The sequence below is a fragment of the Heteronotia binoei genome, chromosome 4 (assembly GCF_032191835.1).
Source record: "Heteronotia binoei isolate CCM8104 ecotype False Entrance Well chromosome 4, APGP_CSIRO_Hbin_v1, whole genome shotgun sequence".
NCBI lineage: Eukaryota > Metazoa > Chordata > Lepidosauria > Squamata > Gekkonidae > Heteronotia > Heteronotia binoei.
In genome coordinates this window covers 49,526,617-49,546,950 of record NC_083226.1, presented here as the reverse complement: position 1 = coordinate 49,546,950, position 20,334 = coordinate 49,526,617, and the positions used below count along the sequence as shown (strand labels likewise).

The window sequence follows — 20,334 nt, the reverse complement described above, 5'->3', positions numbered from 1 at the left end:
ATGTTTATATTCCACTTTTCTCCCCAATGGGTACCAAAGCAACTTACAATATTGTTCTCCCTCCTCCCTTTGGTCCTCACCAACAATAAGCCTGGGAAGAGAGTTAGGCTGTGACTGGCCCAAGATCACCCAGCCAGCATCCATGGCAGAGCAGTGGTGACACAAAGCTGGGTCTCCCTGATCCTAGTCTAACACTTGAACCACAGTCCCCACAAGTTTGTTCTTCCAGTTAAGAGCCACTATATGTGACAGGCCTGAAAATCCAAGCTGGTTAATTGAAAGGGAGGGCTATTGAAATGACTATGCAGGAGCCAGCACTGGTTTGATTGTGGCAGTAGTCTGGGCTTTTTTCTTTCATCTCCTTGAACTATTTTCTGAGATGCCTTGAGCATTAATAATACTGATAACAGGATCATATTGCATGACTATCTGGAAATATAGAATGAATACTACTGCCAATAATCTTCTTTAATGTTATTCCCTTGAGCTAAATGAAAGAAGCCAGTTCTCAGGATGTTTTTGTGACATTTTTATTCCCACTAAATATGTATAAGAGATTATATCTATGTACTAAGAGAAATATGTACATCTGTCATCTGTCAAGAGTGATTGATGTTTAATTTAATGTTTGCAAGTGGGAAATAAATATTACATAATCATTTCATAGGAACTAGCAAGATTTTTTTTCCCATTACAAAAGGAAATTTGTATGATTACTCAGTGGTAGCATATGTTGTGAGAATTGGGTTTTATTTTTTAATTCTCCCCCCCCCCATTATTGGCTATGTGGTATTCCCATCAGCTACTATTTTATGAATTGCTTTTGGAATAAGAAATAATAGATGATGCAAATAAAATATGCAGTGAAGAGAAGAACAAGAGTGCATTTATTTGGCAAACCAGTGCTTCTCAGGAGATACAAAGAAACCAACAAAATCTGGCTGAAGACTCTAGCAAACATTGGATAGTTTTGCCTTTGCTTGTTTTTCTTTATTTTATCCCCCCCCCCTCTCCTTTTAATCTATGGAGATTGCTATGGTGAAACAGGGCTAATTGCATGTTTTATAAACCTCCGTGTCTTTATGTCAACATAACCATGACCCCTCTGGCTTGACAATCTGCACAGATGTTTTAGCATATATCTGCAGCTGTAGTGAATGCTCTGTATACATTCCGTTTCCATCTGTGATGCAAATAAGCTATATGATGGGAACCGTCATAGGGCCAGTTCATATAACAACCACAGTGTGCAAGTATGCATCTGGCAAGCCAGGGGAATAAGTACTATCCCATTCTGCATGTAGAACCTTTCATGTGTACTTGGGCTTCAGTGCAGAGATTCACAAGAGCATTATACCTCCCCACACACATTGTGAAAAGCTGTAGATGCATCCCATTTTTGGAACCTTGAATGGTCATTTACATGTGTAACCCCTTAGTTCACAAGGAAAGTTACACATAAGCCCAAAGTCACTGCTAAACCACATACATATGAAATTAGCAGTGGTTACATTCATCTTCAATGACTCATGAACAAAATCATACCTTATAGCTTTAAATGGTATCTAGGAAGACCATCACATGGAATGCCTTCTCTGTTGTGCAATTCATCAGTTAAGATCTTCATCCCAAGCACTGCTCTTGGAGCCCCTGCTGACAGCATTGAGGTGGCTTGTGATATGGTGATCAGAACTGTACACAGTGTTCCAAATGAGGCTCACAGTTGATCTGTACAGTGGCATTATCAGCCATTTTACTTCCAATCCCTTTCCTAATAATTTCAGGTAGCTGTGAAATGGAGGTTCTCAAAGCTTGCACACGTAATAGCTCCAGTAAGGCAGGGCCATTGCCATATGAAATGATTGTTAACGGCAACTATTTGGACATTGTATATTCAAATTCATCATTGTAAATAACGAAATCCTTTTAAAAATGCACTGTATTGAGATTGGGATGTGATTCTGCAAGTACATGGAGAAAACAGGGCATGAAAGAGATTGGATCAGCCCGATGACATGGCATATTCCCCAAAAAAGTTCACTAGGAGATAGACAAGTCAACCCAAAATCATATTGAATTATCATCTTTAGTTTGTCTACTTTATTTTTCATAAGGTGAAAGCATAGCTAGATACCCCAATTTATTGGGATCTGACGGATTTCTCTGTCTTATTTTTCAGGCTGCCCAGTAGATGGTCAACCGACCCCAAACATCACTTGGTTACATGATGGTAAACCCATCAGTATGCCCCATCATGTGCTTGCTGCTGGTCAGATTCTTCAAATACTGAACATTAGCAATGATTATCAGGGTGAAATCAGTTGCATGGCTCAGAATGAGGCAGGCTTGCTCGTACAAAAAACCTCCTTGGTAATTCAAGGTAAATTTAATATCTCTTTATTTTTGGAATGTATTTCAAAGGATAGCATGGTGCTGTAGGTTACAAAGTTTAAAATTTAGACCTACCAAATCAGATGTGGGGTAGAATTCACTAATTTTCTAGATAAAGGAACATGGATTTTACCAAGTTTCCATGTGGCTCCAAAAAGAGTGAAAAACTTGTCACAATTAACTGACACTTGTAAACCAGATACATCAAAGTATATTTATGCCTGTAAACCTGGCTTTTTTTTTTTAAATTAATGTTTCATATTAAAGATACCTTTGCAAAAAAACCTTTCAAATGTTTAACCGTCTTTACAGATACAGTCTTGACAAAGGTGCTATACATTTTGAAGATTATGTATATAGCAGGGGTGACCAAGGGTAGCTCTCCAGATGTTTTTGCCTTCAGCCCCAGCCAGCATGGCCAATGGCTGGGGCTAATGGGAGTTGTAGACAAAAAACATCTGGAGAGCTAACGTTGGCCACCCCTGGTATATAGCACCCCAAAATGTTCTCTAAAGATTACTTCCTGTGTTGTGAATACTCTCAGGGAATACTGTTACAAATTACTCCTGTGAGTGGACCATAGGAAGAATTCATTTACTTGGTGACTCAGAAATAGCACAGGGGTTTGTCCAACTGTCTCCCAGAATCTCAGGACACCTCTGCTGGAACATTCTGATTATTTTTCCATTGGCTTTCATTCATAGTAAAGGAGCAATGGCAGAAAAGTAGTGGGTAAGTAAGCAGTCATGCATAGGAGACTGCTTTATAGCGAGTCAGATCTTTATCTGTCTACTTCAGTATTCACTGCATGGTCTGGTAGTAACTCTCCAGGGTCTCAGGCAGAAAAGGTTCTATGCCAACTCCTGCTACTAGAGATCCCTTAACTGGAGATCCAGAGGTTGTACCTGGAACCTTCTGCATGCAATGCACTTGCTCTACCACTGAGCCATCCCAGAGAATCACCTGCTTGTGTCATGAAATGATTATGAGAAATCATAATATTGGAGATGTATCATATTATTGATGGCACATAAAAGAGCCACTGAAGTGAGAAATAAGGGAAGGTTATTTTCCTTGCAAGCAAAGTTTATGATAGACTTGGCCAACCCTAATTATAATGGCAGTTGCTGGACCATTGTAAATTGATAAAAATTAACTAAAAGTAAATGGGATGAACTGTATAGAATTGAGAAGACTGAAGAGCTGAAATTGCCTCCCAATAGTTATGTTTTTATTATTTGAATGAGTGCTGGGCATTTTGTTTTGTTTTCTTTCTGGCTACTGATGTGCCGTAAATGGCTATCATGGTATATGTTTAGTAACAATTTTTGTAGGCTTGCAACTTTTTATTTGCCTGGCTATGGTTCTGGCAGCACTAATAAACACCAATTGACAGTTTTACTCATTTTATCATCATTGTTGCTTTACTGCAACAGATTACTGGTGGTCTGTGGACAAGATGTCACCCTGTTCAGCCTCTTGTGGTAAGAAGGGAATACAGCATCACCAACTGAAATGCTTACTGGGTGGAACCCAAGTCAACATATCCCATTGCCTGGAGAAGCCCAAACCAAATCTACAACCCATTGCTTGTAACAGAAGAGACTGCCCATCAAGGTTTGTTCTTCCACTGAAATGTGAAATAGCTATCACAAATAATCACTGTAAAGTAAATATATTTCAGATTGTTTGAATCACTGTTTGTCTAATCAAACACAGTTGCACTAAAATGGAGATTGTGTTGCAGAACTGTAATAACCATTCACCAGTTACCTATGGTGAGTTAAGAATCCCCTGTAGAAAATCAGATAGAGAATCTTTAGTAAACTGGAAACAATTGGGCCATTTTCCTTGGCAAACACCAAAGGAGAAGATCAGGTAAATCTGTCTTCAGTTGTCTCTGAATTTCTTGTGACCAACAGGGTGTGAGAACACAGGTATTAAATATGTGAGAGCAGCAGATGCCCAATATTAAACCTCAGTCCCAAATCTGAATAAATACAAAGTAAACAGCACACAAATATTTTCTTTTTCCCATCATGAGGGCTAGGATTTTGCTTTTTTTTTCATGCATGAGAGCTGTGGTTCTCAGCAGTATTCAGAAGCCAGTCTTGAGGACCATGTTTTTCTGTGCTTTGCTTTGTAATGGCCAGGGCTTCTGTAACTAAACTATTACACAGACTGTGCTCTGTGTTTTGCAGCCTTGTCTGTAACAGTTCCTAGACCTGTTAACTGGGGAGAGTTTGCACCTCAGCCTCCCACTCTGGAAAAAATGCAGAATGAGACCAATGGTTTGCATGAAGGAAAATTGCTACACATCCACATTAGCGTGCATGATTGACCTCCAGCTGTCATCTTACTTGTGTTTTCTGACAATAGCAGCAGCCGAGCTGTGAACTGAGGAAATATCATGATGACCATGGAGTGGCTACCATGGAAATGTCTCCCATTTTATTACTTTTCCATAATGCTTTGCACACCTCTCCACATTAGGCAAAAACATTCTGGATGGCCAGCTGAACCATAAGGAACAGCTGGGAGCAGGAGAGTTAGTGAAATATGAAACATGCTCATTAATATCCGCAACAGCCTGACTTGCTGATGGGAATACTTCTACAGGAATGATTTATGTACACGAGCCCCTTCTTAAGCTACAGTGCTGCCCGTGCTGCTTTCCTGACTCCCAAGAAACTGATGAAATGTGTATGTTGGGAAGCAGAAAGGTTGAAAATGCAAGACTAAAATTTACAAGGGGCAGAAAAGCTGTGGATCTGACCTTTCCAAACAGTATGACACAAAGAAGCATGGGGGATGTTTCCTTTTCCTTCCCTGATTTGTTTCCACAGTGGCATCTTGATTAGCAGCACAAGAATGAAAACAAATATCAACTGCTTCTGCTCAATCTGCCGAGTCTGCCAGCACCTTTTTTGCCTGTTCCATCAAGTAATTAAGAAGCAGAAACAGGATTACTCTGGGTAACATGCTGGGTTTTCCTCCCCTTGCTCAGGGCATATAAATTGTGAAAAGAAACATGAGGCTGAGCTGTCCAGAGTTCCCAGCTTGACCAAAATTCTCCCATGGAACCAATAATCACTTCCCTTCCATTTTCTCCCGTCATCTTCCAGACAGACATTACACTGCTGAATTAGCAGGCCACCTCGGCCAATTCAGCTTCCAGCCTATCAGTGCCAGCTTTCCTGGAATGTGCAGGATTATTGCTGTCTAAAGATTGCTCATTTACATGTGGCTGTGATTCGTTTCCATCAAAGGGTGTGCTCCTTCACAGCATTCTGACAAGAAGCAGAAACAACCAGCAATGAGCGATAGACCCCCTGAGTGTGAAGGGCCTGTCTACTTCAGAGCACCCAAAGGCTAGCAGGGATATACTGTTTTCTGCACAGTCTTATTATAGCTTCAAAATGTTTTATTAACTATGGTGTATTGGAACTGTTAATTGCAGAGATTGTAATTTAATCTGGGGGTTCCAAAAATCTATGTGATCAAATGCATCCTGATTTCATCATGAGGTCCACAGTGTTGCCTGAGAAGAAAGAAACCAAAAAGCATTTAACTTCCTTGGTGTCCAAGTTCTGTGTGTCCTTCCCTGATTTGCAGAGCAATTCTATGTAGAATGACTGCAGTCTAAGGCCTTTAAGCAAATCTGCATGGGTTTGCACTCATAATATTGTTCAAGATGCCTACCTATCTAAAAACAGAACTCTGCTTTCTACTACCTCCTGATTTTATTTAAATAAAGCAGTTTATCTGGAAAAGCTGTGATCTGGGAACAAGAAAGGAGTTGCATCCCCTCACACTGTTTTTGTGCCAAAAGTCATCATCAAGGAGAGGGAGGGACTGCAGCATGGTACAGTCTGATCTTGTCGGATCTTGGAAGCAAAGCAGGGTCAGAATTTGGAAGGGCAACCACTGAGGAAGACTTTGCAGTGGAAGGCAATGGCAGCCCACCTCTGTTTCTCACTTGCCTTGAAAGCCCCTTGCTGGTTGCCATACATCGGTTAAGACTTGACAACATGTACACACATTTGCTGAGCAAGGGGAAAATATGAAGGCCCATAATTTTTTCCCTAGCAGAAATAAAATCAGTTTAGAGGTGAGAGTTATCAGCAGGAAAGCAAAATAAGGAGTTAAGGAGCCCCTATCCCCCAGCACCCCTTTTGCGTTGTAGCATCAGCTGCTTCGTAGGGCTTTTCTTTTGTAGCAAGAACTCCTTTGCATATTAGGTCACACACCCCAATGTAGCCAATCCTCCAAGAGCTTACAGTAGGCCCTGTAAGAAGTGCCCTGTAAGCTTTTGGAGAATTGGCTACATCAGGGGTGTGTGGTCTAATATGCAAAGGAGATCCTTCTACAAAAAAAAGCCCTGCTGCTTTGTATGTTTTTGTTTTTAAGTCATCAGGAAAAATAATCATAGATCTACACATAACATGTACTTGTGCTCAGTCATTGCTGGTATGGTTACCAAAATTTTTGAGATATTTCTAGAACAGCTAAGAAACTGAAATTTGGAATACTCATCTTCTGTGATTGCCAAAAAAAATTCAGAATCAAGAAAATGAAAACTGGCTCATAGGAACAGCAAGTTCATTGCAAGAAAAGTCACAGATGAGATGGAATGTTGGACTGAGGGAATTTCCTGTTCAGTCTCAGATTGGAAGAAGGAGGATGGCAGCCAGGAATATTCTGCAAACAGGACAAAAGCTTGAGGGGGGTGGATTTCTGATGTCAGCCAGGAAATTTATATGTGCCTGAGGAATGCAAACTATATGTACTAAGGAGATATTCCAGCATCCTTGAAGTTGTTGTTTGCCATGATAGCTTCCAAGCCCTTCTGGCAAAGGAGGACATACATCCTTTAGGATTCTGCATGAAGATTCAGCATTTATTCTCCAACATCAAGAGCAAGCTGGTGCCAAGGGAACAAATTGACTCTAAACCATTATTTCCAGTTGAACTTTCATACAAAAGATGATTTTGCTGGTTTTAAAGCAAATATCTTCAAGATTAGGGAAAGCACTGCACAGATATTTCTCATAGGCTGCAGTCATACAAGCAGTTTGACCTGATATTGTTTCAGTACCCTTGTGGATTTTAAAAGTTTGATCATACAGTGACATTTGCCTTCCATGCACCAGTCATCGGCACCCCATTCTGCCCAGTCTTTGAAGTGGAGTTAACAAACACTGGGGAAAGTCCAGTCTTTAAGATGCCAGCGCTTTCACCCCACATTTCCAACTATCTGAACTCCCCTCTTACAAAGTCAATTTCCACCTCTTTTTTTTCCTTTTGGATCAGGTAGCACTGAGCACATAATCAGCCCTGGCATTGTCAATCACCATGGTTGAGTAGTCATTTGGATTGGGAGTCCCCAAGGGAGTAGTTTTTGAGCAACAACCCCCCCCCCCTCAAAAAAATCTCCTCTCTTCTGCTTCTGTGTCTGAGTTGCTGTTGGAGAGTATCCCATGACTGACACAAGAGTATATGAACCGAAGTCAATGGGATTACTCTCATGTAAATCTGCATTTAACACACACACCCGTATTCCAAGAAAGAGAGGGAAAGGGAAGGAGGCTCAGCAGGGCTGGAATACTTGGCAGAGGTATTGTGAAGCTGTCAAAAAGGAGTCAGCGCTTCAGATACATGCTTACACGCATGGGTGGAAGGGGGAAAAGGGTGCTGCGACAATCTGAATGATTGACCATGGGGCAAGCACATGGTGAAGCTGGTTTAGGGTGGAATATCTGGTCAAATTTTTCCATTACAAAAATAAAACTGTATAAATAGATGCATGGCCGTATCCCACCAAGCCTATAGTGTGACCACAGTCATACTGTAGACTAAGGAACATAACAGATTATGTTTTAAAAGTCTGGCACCCTGAGAAAAGCCTTGAAATGGTGGTAGAATTCTATCATGGCTGAATTCCACATGTGCTGTGATTCAAGATGCTGAATTTTATCAGTCTTACCAGCTTCTTGTACAAGAAAAGAGTCTTTATTAGAAATGACAGTAAGATGAGTGAAAAATGGGGGAGTAAGAGATGTATAATTTTGGAATATCACTGTAACTCTCTCTTGGTTCTTTGTCCATAATTCTGCCTCACCATTCTCCTTGTCCCCACTTAGATGGATGGTGACATCCTGGTCCCACTGTACACAAAGCTGTGGTGGAGGCATCCAAAACCGGCGGGTGACATGCCAGAAACTGACAGCTACAGGCAACTCAGTCCCTATGTCCAATGATGCATGTGCTCAGGTTGCCAAGCGCCCTGTAGATACCCAGAGCTGTAACAGACAGCTGTGTGTGGAATGGGCCACTTCTGCTTGGGGACAGGTAAGAACATGGAACTACTAGTCTTCTGTGATAACGAGGAGGCCCAGCAAAAAGGTATGAATAGAGCAGGTTTTTGTACTGGATGGCCTTGTGCGTGTCATGCTCTCTCAGCTGGATAGCAAATAGTGAAATGAAGATCACAGTCATTTACCTCTCAGACTGCTTGTGATGACAAGAAAAATAAAGTTGTTAATATTGAAAAGCACAACATCGTAAAAACAAATTAAGGCAAATACAATTTACTGGCTTTTTGATGACTTCAAATGCTTTTGTTGAAAGAACAAATGAGTCTCAGTTTTATTATATGTTCAGTTAAGTTCTATGCTTAGAAGTCTTCTGACATCTTCTTAGAAGGCAGGAAGGGCAAGGTAGTGCCTATGGGCAAGGCAAGGCTTCTGTTTGGCCACTGGAGATTTGATGGGCTGTACAGACTTAGCAGCATCTGCCCCAACAGCCATTTTGTGGTAGGGTTACCAGACCCCCCACCAGGGACAGGGATCCCCTGCTTTTCTGGGGTGCTTCCCCACCTCCAGCCAGCTGGCTGGCAGGGGGAAATTCCATCCCCAACTTGCCTGAAAGGTGATGTGATGATAGCACCTTGATGTTCTAGTTTTGGGGCAAAACTCTATTGCCAAATTAGCTACAAACCATAGAGTTTTGCCCAAAAACTAGAGCATCCCCCCTGACATTGGCAACATGATGATGTCACTTCTGGGTGATGTCATTACACTGTATGCATGGCATAAAATCCCAGAGAGAATCCAGGATCCGCCCCCTCCACCAGCTTCCAGGTAGGACTTGGCAACGCTATTTTTTAGCTACCTCCCCCTCCTGCATCTGCCATTTGCAGTGGCTATTTTGTGGGTTTGCCCACCATGCTGTATCAGAATTCTAAAGGTTGCCACAAGCTCAAAAAGGTTAGAAACCCCTGTTCTGTGCTATCTCTGTTGGGTGTGCAAGATCAATTCAATATGCTAGTTGGTCAGACCATCACATTAATAGTACAGTGCTCCATAAAAATTAAAAACACAAAAAGTTCAAATCATCGGAAGAACCTGCATTTTAAAGATGATATTAAATGTTCCACTGAAGTCAGTGTGCTTAGTGTAGTCCTGATCATGGCATGGTAGGCCGATTAAAAAAGAACAGCAAATTAAACACAGGCAGGTGGGATGGACTTGTGTGGTTTCCCCATTGCTAGTGTGACTTTTAATAAGGTGCAGCTGAAATGGGGCTTCCACATGGCAGATTTCTCTGCAGTTTCCCTGCCCCAGTCCCCCCAGCAGCAGCCCCCACTTCCCTGGGCTCTCGGGGCATTTGCAGTTTTTCCCAATGCCACTAGAATATTGTTATATCAATATAACATTATAACAGTAGGTATAACAGGCTCTGAATTCCTAGCCTTCATGTTTTAAAAAAATGTCTCTGGCCCTTTCTGTTGAAGATATGCCATTTTCATTCTAGTTCCACAAAGGAAAGAGCTTGAGAGTTACTTTTTGAACAAAATGAAAGATGGAAGTTCAGGAAACCTGTTAAATGTGTTGTTACAGTAGTTGTTGATACAATATATTCTAGTACCAAATATTTTAAAAAAATTGCTGCCACAGGGACAGTCAGGGAAAATGGCTGCCATTGACGTGGGAAGATCCAAATTTTCCTACTCACATGGCAGCTATCCACTCTCTAAAGTTATCTTCCCCAAAACTTTGAAACAGTGTTGAGAAAGACTGGAGAAAACTCAGGGAAACTCAGGGAGGTGCACGCATGCTTCATGATGCAGTGAGGAAGCAGGAGAAAATTCTGCCTCCCAACAACATTGATTCTGGGGAAGATAATCCATGTGGAAATAGCCTTTATCTCAAGGAGTAGAGCCAGTGTGGCTCTACGAGTCATGTTTATTCTATAATTCCTGATGGAATCAGGAAGACAATTAATTCCTCATTTAAAGACCATCACGCAGAGATGTGACCACTACAATGTGGACAACACAATCTGTTCTAAAGAACATTCATTGGTTGGACCATTGCCTAGTATCCACTCCTTTCCAGGAAAATTAGATTTGCTTCTTTCAGTTAGCTGATTATAACTGTAAGAGGGCGGGGTCTGTTTTTGTGTATTTTGGAAAATGTTCACTCAGGCTTTGATTGAACTATCATGCTGCATCCATTAGTAAAAATCTCATCTTTCCTCAAAAAGACATAAACAAATTGTCCAATTTGTACTTTCTCTGGAATTTCAGGTAAGGTTTACATAGTGTGCTGTCTTCCAGTTCCTTTGTAGAGGTAGCTTTTGGTTTATATCATACCATGATGTCATATCCAGGCTCAGTTATCAAAAGTTGCTTGAATTCATCAACTGACCTTTTGGCTTTCTAATAAAATATTTCTCCAACCATAGCAAGGGGGAGTATCTTGAGCTCTGTGTAAACCTATACAGCCGTATTCCCAACCGGGCCTACAAACTGATTATTCTGATTACAATTAAGAACAGATTACTGGCTATGGATCAGTAATGTTTTACTATTATATCATACAGTTCACTCAAGGGGATATCAGGTTCTTATTGGCCAAGTTCAATCATAACCTTTCCCAAAGTGCAGTAAAAATAATCAGATTTTCTTAGTCTCCTCCAAAAATTTACCTTTCCTCCACTCCTGTTTTTTGATGTGAATATAGAAGTGGCCCTGGAGATGAGAATTTTGTGCAATCTTGAAATGATTCAGAGATTTCCTCATATTTATAACTAAAATAGTTGACACTATGGACAACTATTTTGAAATCAAGAGACTCCATTTATGACAGGGCAAGAGAGGTATTGTGATAAGTACCCTTAGGGACGCTGTGGCCTAAGATATCTCTTTGGATAGTGGCCCCAGTGTACATATCCTGAGTGTAACAGAAATGGCAGGATTCCCTTTTACAAAAGACAAGCTGGGAATGGTTGCATCTGTTTTTCACAAAAGTTATGTGGGACAAATCCAACCCAACATATGTCTAGCAAAAGCAAGGTATGAATTGGTCCAGATAAGTGACATCTTACTATGTTAATGCTAAAGAACTGAGGTGAGTTTTGTTTGGTGAAAATCCAAAGGAATAAAGGAACATACAGAGAAATCTGCATTCAGTACTACTCTTGTCTTCTCATACCATTTTTTCCCTTGAATATTTGTAGATATCACTTCACTATACTTTTGCTACTTAGTTCCCAGTAATATCTTTTACCATAACAATCCGCTTTTCCTTACTGGTTCCACTGAAGCAGTTCAGGGTTATTGAAACCAAGCACTGGTCGCTCATAACATGTTACAGTTAACTGAGGGAGGGATTAAATCCTTAAAAAAAATGCAGATTTATTCCTGTTGAAATGTCCTCTTTCTCTATGAGAAGTTGATAGGCTGCAGTTGTTATGTTTCCAGGACTTTACAGTTAATCGTCTCAATTTTCAATTAATGCTTTTTAACGGAAACATATCTGCCCTAGTTCTGTCTTATTAACTGCTCTCCTGTAAATTATGATAATGGTGAGTTGTAAAATGTCCAGCAGTGGGGGATAGAGTGCAATCTCCTGTGAGGATCACAAACTTCAGGCAGAGGATGTGTGTGTGAGAAAGAATGAACTTTTTGTTGGTCCCAAATACAAACGAATTTTATAGTCTTTAGCACATTAAAGACTCACAAGCGTATTGTGGCCTTTCACTGCAGCATCAGCTTTTCTCTAGCCTATGAAATCTTTTGTCAATAATGCATTCATCAGACTTTGAGGTGCTACAGGAGTCTATTGGTTTTGCTGAAACACACCAAGATGACTGCTTTCCTGGAATTTAATAATTGATCAGGCAAGCTGTGTATCTTGAAGTCTGCAGCAAAATATTAAGAGCATCTTATTTGCAAGCAATACACCCTTTTTTAGAAATGCATGTTCCAGCCATGTATTTTTTACTGACCAGGTACTTAAGAAACTCCCTTTTTCTACAGTCCTGGGCAGGTGATAAATACAGGTTTATCAAGCCCATGAAATGTTTTCATACAGGGCTAGTGGATTACATTTGGCATGGTGGCAAGGTACAAACAGTGTAGATTTGTTCTACTAAGTGTATGATTTTCTTCATTAACAGTGTAATGGGCCATGTGTTGGATCAAGACTGTCAGTACAGCACAGACAAGTTTTCTGTCAGACCAGGGATGGAATATCTGTATCTGCTGACCAGTGTGGCTCCCTTCCAAGGTAAAGCCCAGTGATATCTTAGTCATCAGTTTTAACTTAATGGTATTTGTATTTTGAATCTGGAAGCTATGTTTTCTTTATCAATTCTAATTGTTAATTATTGTGAACAATTTTCTGCAAAAAGTAAGATGTGACTTTATTCACAAAAAGGAGTAGCATCTTTTCATGCAACAGAGGAATACATCATATACTCAGTGAAGTGTGGCCCCATCTATGGATATCTAAATCTGTAGATCAGAGCCACATGAAAGAGTCATTTCTGCAGTTGGAGGACCCTGCATATTTGCAGAAAAATCTGAAACTAAAAAAAAAAAATCATTGGGGGTTTAAAATCCCCCAAAACAAGTGTTGTCTGTGCACACAAAGACAATAGACTTTTCTCCTCTGCCCTGGAGCCGCTGTGGTGGTGGAGTCTGAGAGCCACTCCTGGCCCATCCATGGTGTCACTCAGGAGCTGCTCCGGGCTCAGCTGCAGCTGTGGCATCCAAGAACCTCTCCAGGCCTAGTGGCAGCACCCAAAAACCACTCTTGTGCCAGCTGCAGTGGTATCCAGGAGCTGCTTTCGGCCTGGCTGCAACAGCAGCATTCAGGAGCCACTCAAGTTCCAGCATGGCTCCTGGACAGTGATACTGCCATGGCCAGACCTGGAAGCAGCTGCAGAGTCCTGGATCTGAACCAGGCTTGGGGGATGGGGGTAGAAAGGGGTTGATATTGGCAGGGAGCCCATGCCAGGGCTCAACAGGTAAGGGAAGGGTGGCGGATGGGATTTCCCCATGTGAGTCTTGTGGGGGCCCCATTTGTACATGTTATAGTAGCAAAGCTGATTTTACTTAAAAAAAAAAAGGGACTATGAGAAGGAACCAGTAGGAATCAATATCCAAAGAGGAAAACCCAGTGGTACACTTGGATGTATTGTCTTCAGATGGCAGTGTATTCTTCAAAGATATATAGCCTGCTCCCTGCCACAACTCATGAACCAATGAGCCGGGGCCCCAGATTTTGACCACAAAGTTCAGATCTGATGGTTCAGCTTTGACAAACCATTACACTGGAAGTAGCCCTGTGGTGGTGGAAAGGGTTTATTAGATGCGGTTTCATAAGCTGATGCAGAAAATTCTGAGACAAGCCAGAGAACCAGGACTTCATCTTACACAAAAAGATGAAAATCCACTTTTAGTCAAAACTATAGCAGAATGCGAGTTCAGCTGCCTTCCCTTTCCTGAAACACCCACCCACAACATAATGAAAGTGCAGGTGAGGGAAGAGTGGGGGAGGGGAGTGCTACAGCAGGACATCTCCTGACATGAGCCTCTGTTCATGTTGCTACTTCACAGGCTTCTGGGGAAGGGAACTGGGGACTCACCAGTATCATTCCAATGTACACTGTCACTTCTGGTACAAAACCAGAAGTAATGTCATCATGTCAGAGCAAACACTCTAGGATTCACCCATATCCTACAGTGAGCTGGTGTTACTGTCAGTTTTGCACCAGAAGTAACATCATGCATTGGCATAATGCCAGTGCAACTGTCTCTCCCAATCAGTGCATTATCTGACTATTTCTCTGAATTGATCTGGTAACTAGGGGAAGGTGGCTCGATAAGTGTATTCTTCGTAAGAGGGGATGAAACCAGTTCCATCCCCATCCCCTGAGATGGAGAGTATCTGTCTATTCCTAGAAAACTAAGAGGGCTGTGTTTTCAAATTAGCCAGATAGGATAATACAGAGGAGTGCCCCAAGGGTTCCTATACACCGGTTTGAGGAACGATGCTCTCATTTATCATTTTGATTCTTCTATATCTACTCAAGAGTACTAATCCAGTCAGTACACTTAATACTTGCATGGAAATGTGAGCCAAATGAAAAGCAGGTTCAAGAGGAAGGCAAAGTGAGCATTTCTGATATTGACCTTGGATATATCTGGTTGACTTGGATCTGTTTCCTTGAGCCCCCTCAGCACTCATCAGCTCAGCTGATGATTGTTTTTCCTAGTTTGTAAAATGAATAAATATGGATCAATGTCATTTCTAGGTAGATGGCTAGGTACACTAAGACAGAAAAGGAAACATTAACCATCCTTCCTCACCCATTTCATACAGGAAAATCCTGTTGTAGAAGGTTGCTGTAGTGGACTAAGAGTGTGAAAGGAGCTCAGCTTCTTGGAAATCTCTGCCTTGTTTTAGCAAGTTTCTAGCTCTTAGGATTATAAAGATATGCTTGGAAATGTGTAGGGGCAACACCTGCTGAAATCTCAGAAGCTAGAGGAGTTCCTGGACAAACTTCCAAGTGTTTAGAACTGGAATTTTAATGCCCTACATAACTCCTTGCCATTCTCCATTCAAACATATAAATGCATTAAAACACATTAATGTGCTGTTTTAAAAAAATTCTGCAGGTATTATTTAATGGTGTATTATTCCTTTTACCAAAAGGCCATTAAGCATACAGAACTGCTGGACAGATGTTTGCAGTGTACACTGGAGGGTCAGTTTGTGGACTCTGTGTACAGCTACCTGTGGAAACTATGGCTTCCAGTCAAGACGAGTGGAGTGTGTGCGTGTTCACACCAACAAACCTGTGCAAGAGCACTTTTGTTCCTGGAGACCAAGACCTGCTAACTGGCAACGCTGCAACATCACCCCATGCGAAAACAGTACGTCTTCTAAGGGGAACGGGATGGGGAGCACCATTCGTTGTCGATGGAGTGATAGTTCTCAGATCCGCTGATCCCATGCACTTCATAAATGTTCAGAAATGATAGCCTTTTATTCTTGCTGGAGGAAACTTGGTGCTTGTTGCCTAGTTCCCCAAACACTGAGCTTTCAGCTCCCTGCCTATAGTGCATTTTTGAGACCATTGCTTCCCTCAGTAATGGTAGCAATTAAACAGCATGCTGAATCAGCATAGGTGACACCCACAAGCCAGATGGTGACTGTGCTGATCTCAAATTCATAATGAATTACCAAAACTGTGCAGTGTTGGTTGGTAACTTAGATGGTTTAACTAAATTCACAAGACTGTTAACAAACAAGAGCCAACACAAGGCAAACAGAGGTGCTATGATTAGAAGCAGTGTACTTCTGATTGCCAGAGGAAGGGGCAAACCCTAGAGGAACACTGCTGCTAGCCATTCTGATCTACCTTGGCCACAGTCAAACACAGCATTTGGTCTGATTCAGAAAGGCATTTTGTTTGCTTTTTGCTGAAGGAATCCAGCAAGTTCAGCAAACATTACACAGTGAAGATAACACTTAATGAGAGATGGTTGCCTCAAGCCCCTTTGCTAGGAATTATTTTGTCTTTGATTGACATCCCAGATGCACTTTTTTGCTTCCTTCTAGAAGCACCTTAGGAGCCCCATGGCGCAGAGTGGTACGCTGCAGTACTGCAGTCCAAGCTCTGCTGATTTCCTGAGTTCAATCCCAGCAGAAGCTGGGTTCAGGTAGCTGACTCAAGGTTGACTCAGCCTTCCATTCTTCCGAGGTTGGTAAAATGAGTACCCAGCTTGCTGGGGGTAAAGTGTAGATAATTGGGGAAGGCAATGGCAAACTACCCCGTAAAAAAGTCTGCCAAAAAAAAATCATAATGTGACATCAGCCCATGGGTCCATAACAAATCGGTGCTTGCACAGGGGACTACCTTTACCTTTTTAGAAGCACCTTTTTTAGAAATTATATATTCCATGACTGGGATGGAAACAAAGGAAACCAGAGTGAATATCAGTTGGAATTAACAAGAACCATTAAGCTGTAGAAGTGAAAGAAGTTGTAAGGTAACAGTTCACTGGGCATGTAGCACTGACATAATAAAATAAGGGTAATTTCACACCCAGAGTTACGTACAGTAAGCCTGACAGCTTCAAAGTATGGTGGGATTTCCACTCTAAAGACTGATTGCTGCTAGCCCCCTCCCCTGCAAAACCTGAGAGTGACACCATAGAGCCAGGCCTCCCCTTGTGTATTTTAACAGAAATACCTTCACATATATGCACATCTGGCTTCCTGTTTAGCACTACAATCACTGGGGAAAGCTGTTCTCTGAATACACAAATACTTTGAGCTAGTTCACCCTATAGAAGTGGGCCTGTACAGGTAGCATATTTGATATGCATCTAATTTTACCATTCCACTGCTTCCCTAGAGTTCTGATCAGGTTATGCACAATAAAATTCTCTCACCAGTTGGCAAGACATTACGAAGACATTATCTCTTTCACACAAAGCACAGCAGATTGTCATGGTAAATGAAGTTCTGTATTTATCCTTTATGGAATAGTAATCAGAAGATATTGAAATAGGCCAACTCCAGTTATTTGTGTCTTGAAATACGTTGAGAAACTTAGATATTCCTCAAGAAGGTTTTGATTTCCTGAAGATTCAGGCAATCTTCTGCTGTTCTTTGGGGCTATTCTATCTCTCATTTCCATAGCTGTGACTGTTGAGCTCTGCCCCACACAGAGAACCTATAGCTCCTGCAAATTATCGTACCTGTTTTTTATTGCATTGTGCTCTTCTGATTCAACACCTGATGGTGAGAAGTGAGTTCAGCAGAGCAATTTCTCCTTCCAAATCTATCCAGCACATGGTCTCCTGCTAGGTCCTGGGCAGCGTTTTTCACCCTCTTTTGAAAAACAGATCATAATCCTATGGTCCAAAAGGTAGTAAGGGAAACTCAACCTGATACATGATCCTACGTTCCATCCTCTCCATGATCATTCATAAGCAGGACTGTAACAAATTGGGCAGAATAATGGAGCTGTAATAAAACGAGACTGATGGGAGAGGAAGAAAGCCAAGAAATATGCCAGGTCTATAACTAGCCAGAAAATAAGATCCAAAACGAAGAGAGTTCAACTTTCCATTTTAAAAAATCAATTATTCTCTTCCCCCCTTTTCCTAGTCGAGTGCAGAGACACCACCAGGTACTGTGAGAAGGTGAAGCAGCTGAAGCTCTGCCAACTCACGCAGTTCAAATCACGCTGCTGTGGGACGTGTGGAAAAGCATGAAGATGGGCAGCGAACACTAGGATGAATTTGGCACCCACCAGCCTTGCTCTGCCTTGTTATGAGAAGGGCTTCTTGAGAAAAAGAAAAAATTGGAATAGAATTGCCTCATTTCCCATTTTTATTTATTTATTTTTCCTCTCCTTCCTCTCCCCCCCCCATTTTTTTAAAACCAACCTTTTAAGTGAATTGTTTTTGTAAAGAACTTGACACAGAGTTTCCCTTCAGTTGAGGCTGGGAGACAGAAACGCAGCAAGTTGTAGTTCATTGTGAGGGCAGAGACCAAGAGAGAGAGAGCACCAAGCCTAGCACTCCCTAGAAGACATCAGAGTAGACCGGAAGAATATGCTGACTGAATGGTCCCTCTGAACACCAGGCAGAGATTGCCAGTTTGCAAATCAGAGTGAAAGTTCATACATATGCCCACACAAGGCGGGGAGAGGAGTTAAGGAAAAAATTAAACTAAATCATGGATTAGTCTTACATTTGACTCTGGTGTGCATTTCAACACAATGTTAATGCAAACAGCCATTTACCAAGTGGTAACTTGCCATGACATGCTTGCCAACACTCAGTTACCCACAGGGGTTGTTTTGTAGAAAAATAGGTGGTGGAGCTCATCCAGGGATTGTTATGCAGCTGCACCTACTATTCAATGGACAAGGTGGGGAGGAGGAGGTGGAACTCTCAGAAAGTTTCAGGAGCTGTGCTTCTGTGAGCTCCCGCTGAATCCGAGGCCTGGTTACCCACAAGGTGAAGAGAATTTTACCACATGACCTCATGCAATCAGAAATCAAAGGAAGCAGGGGAGGGAAAGAACTGGTAAAATTCTCCTCACTGCCTGACAGCATGCTACAGATGAAGTGATGATGAGTGTGCAGTGGTAAGCTGCTGCTTGGTAAACTTTGTCCACAATGGGTTTTAGCTGTATTTTTCTATTGTGTTACAGCCTGCCGCTTCCCATTCTCAGGAGCAGCTGGCTTCTCAGAAGGCAGCAAGCTAATTTATTTAAAAGTAAGTTTGTAGCATTTTGAGAAGCAAGCCAAAAGTTTACCAAGTAGACCTCTGGAACAGCCTGAAGAATATAAAGCTTTGGGCACACCCAGACCAGCACTGACATCATGAATAATGTTCCTTCATCTCCCTATACTATACTCCCTATCCATGTCCTATTTTTATTTGCATCTCTCATAGTTGAATATTGTTTTTTTTTTTAATCTGAACACTGAATGTGTGCAACTGATTAAAGAGGAGGAAGAGCAAAAGATGAAGATCATGAAATAACCCACTTCCAAAATCATGACACAGCCTGCTTGAGGGGGTTGCTAATGGAAATTCAATTGGCAAATTATTAAACAGCTGATGATTTTATAATGAAAATGGTTACTCAGATGAAAGATGTGTACGTGAAATGGTACATGTTGGCTTAGTTCAGACATAATGCAAGACTGTGGTTTCTTTCAGCTGTGGTTAGTTTGTGAGACATTCGGTTTGCAGATGATAAATCCTGGTTTTACCTCAACATTACCTTCATTCTGTAGCTGGAAACAGCAGTGCCAGAGAACATGTCATGGTATCTGCATTCAGACATCACATGAAATGATATACACTGTGTTTTCAGATGTTTTAACATATTCTTACAGATGTCAAGATGATCCCATTAACTATAGTTAATTTAATTGAACAGTGTTTTTGTGTAATGTTTGAACTAAGCCAATTAGTGCAAGCAACATTTAAAACATATTTTGTAATAATGAAAGAACACAAATTCCCAAATCCTTATCTTTATACTATGGGTGAGTAGGGTTTACACCCATAGTTGACTGAGTTAACAGCAATCATCTGTTCATCCACCTTTTTCCTTTTTGGCAAGTGGGACACTATTAGGGATGTTTTCAAATGTTATAATCACACATACCCAGAGCCTACCAATCATGTAAATAAAAACAGCATGTTAGCTACAGTCCTCCAGATACTGTCACCATTTCTTCTGAAACAGGCACACAGTGCATAGTGAAGCAGTAAATGTATGTGTTACCTGTTTCAGACAAAGTGACAATCATGTGTATCACTAGAACAGTGAGTAGGCCAAGCTCTCAGTGTGCATGGTTGGGTTCCCCCAAACTGGGTATCTGAAAAGGGCTGGAATTAGCCTCTTTGTCATGGTTGAGTCTTTATCGATTAATTGAAACCAGGTTGCTGTCCCAATAGCATCTCAGTGTTTCGGTTGGAAGACCTAAAAATCTGTCCTGGCGTGAGGGAAAAACGGATTTCTTTCCTGAGATGGTTCCTGACTGTGTCCTTGACCTGACTGCTCTAAGCTCCTGCAAGCAGACATACAATGGATGTCGCAACCTAGACTATAA

The 20,334-nt window shown here is 41.4% G+C and overlaps 1 protein-coding gene across 2 annotated transcripts in view; it reads left to right on the top strand.

The window, feature by feature from the left end:
* Positions 1 to 18,168, top strand: part of ADAMTSL1 (ADAMTS like 1) — a 703,777-nt gene extending 685,609 nt beyond the window's left edge. For both annotated transcript variants that reach the window (XM_060237245.1, XM_060237246.1), the window contains 6 exons: positions 2,180 to 2,380; positions 3,828 to 4,008; positions 8,535 to 8,742; positions 12,856 to 12,965; positions 15,399 to 15,619; positions 17,865 to 18,168. In XM_060237245.1, coding sequence (XP_060093228.1) covers positions 2,180 to 2,380; positions 3,828 to 4,008; positions 8,535 to 8,742; positions 12,856 to 12,965; positions 15,399 to 15,619; positions 17,865 to 17,971 — 1,028 coding nt within the window. In that variant the 3' untranslated portion in view covers positions 17,972 to 18,168. The remainder of the gene's footprint in view (positions 1 to 2,179; positions 2,381 to 3,827; positions 4,009 to 8,534; positions 8,743 to 12,855; positions 12,966 to 15,398; positions 15,620 to 17,864) is intronic.
* Positions 18,169 to 20,334: the final 2,166 nt, after the last annotated feature.